Source organism: Microtus ochrogaster, unplaced genomic scaffold (assembly GCF_000317375.1).
Source record: "Microtus ochrogaster isolate Prairie Vole_2 unplaced genomic scaffold, MicOch1.0 UNK10, whole genome shotgun sequence".
NCBI classification, from domain to species: domain Eukaryota; kingdom Metazoa; phylum Chordata; class Mammalia; order Rodentia; family Cricetidae; genus Microtus; species Microtus ochrogaster.
The window spans coordinates 3,714,076-3,718,809 of NW_004949108.1; the positions used below are offsets into that span (position 1 = coordinate 3,714,076).

Consider the following 4,734-nt stretch of genomic DNA (forward strand, 5'->3'; position numbering starts at 1 on the left):
TGCAACATAGTATCTGCCTGGCTCGGCTATGACTCTTACCCCAGAGTCTGGGGGGAAGTACTTGTCCAGAGCTGGGTTGATCACACTGGTGATCTAAGAGAGAGAAAGGTGTAGCCACTCATTACTCAGTTCACACAGAAGAGAAAGATCACATTGCTAAAGGACAGTGTTAAAGGACAGGACATGACATGAGCCTGGGAGCTGGCACCAGCAGGTGTCATCACGTAACATCTTATCTCCATGGAAACCAGCCTGCACACTACTTCATTTCCCATTCTCTGCTAGGGACTCGTCTCTATCATTTCAAGACACTATGGATACTGTTTTATTAAACAATAGTACAAAATAATAATAGGGGCCACATGCCAAAATAATTGTTTGGAAATGTATGCCAACAAGATAAAAACCCTTCCACTCTGCCTCACATGATTGTACAAGCAGCAGCACAAGCTCTAGACAATGGCTTCACTTTCTAAGAGATTGAACATTAAAATATATGGGGGCCAGGGATGAAGGCACAAGCTGAGGCAGGAGGATTCCAAGTTCAGGGCCAGCCTGACTACAAAATGAGATTCTGGCTCAAAACAATAGTCGGTGGAAACACAATGCCAGGACATTTATTTACTTTCACGTCTGGCCCCTTCTGGTATCAGTAAACATTTAGATTCTATACTACACCAAAATGGAACTTGCTATGTCCAAGAGTCTATAGGTTAATGCTGCAAATTACCTCTTCAAATTTAAGCTTCGTATCCTCAGATCCAGGAAAGCCACCACCAATATCAAGCAGATACATGCTGAAACCAACTTCTGTCTAGAACCAAGAAAAATTCAGAAGTCAGACTGCCAGATTCATAACAAGTAATAAAAATGCACACAGCAGATGGGTTTAAATCTGTTATACAGAAAAGGCTCCTACAAAAGGCTAATTCTAGATTCAAGAGTAGTTATTCCAGACAGTCCCTCCACTAATGAGTCACATGTACTCACTCCCATATCAAAGACACAGCGGGCATCCGACAGGGCTTGCACGAAGGTCTCAGGATCAGTACATCCACTCCCCACATGGAAGCTGAAATCAAAAGAGACAGGATGCTGGTTTTCTCACTAGTTCTCAAAATGAGAAGGGCCCAGAAAACTGGCACTGTCTAATGACTCAGCCGCTAACTATGTCACTGAGATCTCACCTGACACCAATGACATCAATATTTAGCTCTTTTGCCCGTTCCAAGAGAAGTCTGCTGGTTTTGAGTGTGGCACCAAACTTAACACTGAGGCGACAAACTGCTTTGGAATCATCAGTGGCAATCCGCAAAACCAGCCTAGACAGAAGTACATCAAATAAGTCCTAGGAATGGGTGCCGCCCTGTGGTTTGACTAACCCAGGGTTTAGCCCAGTTCTACGATGTGTAAGGACAGAGTGGCCAGCCTTCGCTCTCAGGACTCACTTTGCCTTTGGATGTGCTCTGGCGACCTTCATCAGCTCAATCTCGCTGTCGAATGTCATCATCTGGACTCCACTGCTGGCAGCATACTTGATCTGAGACACTTGTTTACAAGGATTTGCATAGATAATCCTCTCTGGAGGCACCCCGAGCCCCTGCACCAACTGGATTTCAGTCTTGCTTGCACAGTCAAAACCTGTCCCGACTGCAGCTAGGGTGTTCACTATGGCTCTGCTGGCATTACTTATGACTGCATAAAAGGGAGTGACACGGGGAAGAGCTTTTAGCCATCTTAGATGTTTCTTCAGGATGTCTCCCAGGTCCGCAACATAGAAAGCATCCTTGTCATCCTGGAATGAGAGTGGGTTTGGGGACCTCATGAGCAGTCCTGCAGTGAAAAAAACCCTCTTTTCCTTTCCTTCCTTCATCTGATCCTATTCTTGTTAGCGGTCACTGACACAGCATGACCATCACACTGATGGACAACCACAGCCAATTAAAATCTAAAGTCTCTGGCAAGACATCAAGACATGCTCACTCCCACTGTGCTAGGAACTCAGCCTAGCTGTGGACAAGGGCTTCTCATACTTACAGAGGAAGAAACTTCATTAATTTTTTGGTCCAGAATGTCCTTAGCTGTAAATCCTTCATCAAGGATGTGACAGTCAAACTCCTCCTTCTTAAAGTTGTTCATGGTTCTCGATGTGCCTCTGAAATAGAGCGAGTGAGGGTGAATTCACTCACAGCCTTAGCAGTGATTCAACACAAACCCACAAGGATAAACTGAATACTTACACACAAAAAAACTAGAGATGGAATTAAATTATTGCCAGCTCCTCACCAGGCGAGCTATCCAGGAACTCTGAGCGCTGTCTCCTTAGAGTGGTGGAAGCAGTCTATGAACAGAAACACAGACGTTGATATCTCCCTTGGAATCTTACCATTAAAGGTTAGACACTGCAACAGCATACCAGAGTAAGCGGGCGGAATGAATCGCCCAGGACAGGAAGATCAATGGGATGGGTGGGAATCCCAGTGCCTAGGTGAGCCACACAATTCCCAAACCCTGCAGATTCCACAATGGACACCACGGCTCTGCTCCATATACATAGGGCATCTCCATCCCTAGCCCTCTTCAAACAGCATGTGGGTTTCAGAAGTTTATCTGCACGAAGACCCCTGGCTGTCATTGTTCCTATCTGCTCTATTTCTGAGCCATTCTAGCTCTTCAGAAATTTCAAACGGCATTACAATAATTACACACAGTCCTGTAAACATCATTTTCCACTTGGACTAAGTTATGCTTAATGATTTTAGTGAATAATCCACCAACAAATTTCCATAAGGAAACTTCCATGCCATACTGGCATTTAAAAAATAGGCAGTGGTGGTGCAAGCCTTTAATCCCGGAACTCAGTGAAGTAGAGGCAGGTGGATCTCTGTGAGTTCAAGGCCAGCCTGCTCTACAGAGCTAATGCAAGGACAGTCTCCAAAGCTACAAAGAAACCCTGTCTCGAAAAAACAAAAACAAAAAAAAGTTCAAATCCACACAGTCTATTGTAATAGTTACTGTTATCAGAAATCGGTATTCTATAGAGCCTGTATTGCCTACCAAATGAGCACTTCAGTGAATCCAAATGTCCTCAAATGCCTTTCGCTTAGTTATGGATAATAACCATATGGTAGGATTTCTGGCTAACTTTATGAATACTAAGTAAGATCATCACACTGAACAATAAAAGTTTCTGTCTTAGTCTTATGAAACAGACACCAGGCAGGGGCCAGGTAAAGGTTTCTTTTTTCCGCTGTACGACCCAATTCAGTGCCAACAGCCTACAGGCACAGAGGCTGGGCAATGGTTAGGAGCCAATTTGCTCTAGCATGGGACACTATGAGAGGCCCAGGGTGACAAGCCTGCCATAAATCCAAATCCATGCACGGTAAAAACACGCTTTAAGCCTCTCCATTTAATGAGACTTTTTGGCACTGTCAACTTCATTAGTTGCCTAAACCACTCCTAAATATAGAGACCAGCGCCAGCCAACTCACGTCTGCCTATGCGTATACCACTTACAACTGATGAATAGGCTCGGGGCGGAACTCTGTAATTTTCGGTCTTAAGTATTTTCCAGGCACCCTTCAGGCTTAAACCTGGAAATCTTTCTTTGAGATGCCAACTACTTTTACCTTTCTGCATCTCTTAAACGTTTTTTTTTCCTGAATAATTAAATACATACAATCTGAAAAAAATGTTTCCTAACACCTTTTTTTGCACTGCGCGTAGCTAAATCGTAACTGACTGAATTAACACAAGAGGGTAGGTAAGTCTAGTAGAGATACAAGCCAATTAAAACAAAAAGAATTCCACCTGTCAAATTCTGCTCGATCTTAGATTTGAGTAAAAACCGCTGCATTCTTTGTCCTCTCACAGACAGGCTCTGCTCCCCACACTTTTACCAGTTACTGACGATTCTAAGCCGGGCTTCTAAACGTGCACGCCGGCCAGCCGGGAGTCAGACCACTAAGTCATTCAAGGAGTCCTAATTCCAAGTCACAAACGGTGGGCATCCATCAGCAGTGACTCCCGGACTAAATTTAGGTCTAGCAACGTCTACATCGGGTCATCGACTCTGCTCTGTACACGTAGCAAAACTAAAAGCGGCAGGGAACTGCAGGGCGGCCGCGCTCCCCTGCACCTGCCGCGGGGCTAGCCCTCCATCATCGCGCCGGCCGGTGGAGCGCCGAGCCCGGCTGCCGGGAGCACTCCGGAGGTGACGCGAGAGCTAGCAGCCACAGACCGGGAGCATCTGCCTTCCGGGCAGCGGCTAGCAAGGTCACTGGCCCCGGGCCACGTGTCCCCTAGCCGGCGACCGCAGTCGGGGCCTCGCGACACGTGGCGCCACCCAGCCCTCCCGCGTCCCGCTCACCTCACAGCGCACCGACGCCCACGGCCAGCCCCATGGAGACGCCGCTGCCGCCGCCGCCGAACTCCGAGGAGCGTCCGGCCGCTCGCCGCCGCCCCGTCAGCCGCCTCTTCGAGCCCGCCGCAGACGCCGGCCCGAGGTGGCGCCGAGCTGCTGGCTGAGGGCGGGCGGACGGCGGCGGCCGCTGCAGGGACTGACAAAGCCCGACGGCGCGCCGCGCCGCTACTTATACGCTGAGCACGTCGTCATGGAGACGCACCAGCTCAAACCAGCCGCGATCGGTTCCGGCCGGGAGGCGCGGGCGAGGGAGGGGCCGGGGGCTCCGCGGCGGCCAACCCCGGACCGGGTGTGCCTGAGGGCGGGAG

General features: G+C 48.5%; 1 protein-coding gene and 1 non-coding gene across 2 annotated transcripts in view; both read right to left on the reverse strand.

Annotated features, from left to right (window-relative positions):
• Positions 1-4,494, reverse strand: part of Odc1 (ornithine decarboxylase 1) — a 5,590-nt gene extending 1,096 nt beyond the window's left edge. Inside the window, exons 1-8 of the mRNA XM_005366555.3 lie at positions 4,373-4,494; positions 2,241-2,341; positions 2,038-2,155; positions 1,449-1,795; positions 1,188-1,322; positions 991-1,072; positions 731-814; positions 7-93 (exon numbers count right to left, since the gene is read on the reverse strand). Of these exons, the coding sequence (XP_005366612.1) occupies positions 7-93; positions 731-814; positions 991-1,072; positions 1,188-1,322; positions 1,449-1,795; positions 2,038-2,139 (837 nt within the window). The 5' untranslated portion in view covers positions 2,140-2,155; positions 2,241-2,341; positions 4,373-4,494. The remainder of the gene's footprint in view (positions 1-6; positions 94-730; positions 815-990; positions 1,073-1,187; positions 1,323-1,448; positions 1,796-2,037; positions 2,156-2,240; positions 2,342-4,372) is intronic.
• LOC113458238 lies at positions 3,249-3,382 on the reverse strand. Its single transcript, XR_003378645.1, has one exon. It is a non-coding gene; the product is annotated as a small nucleolar RNA SNORA42/SNORA80 family (small nucleolar RNA).
• Positions 4,495-4,734: the final 240 nt, after the last annotated feature.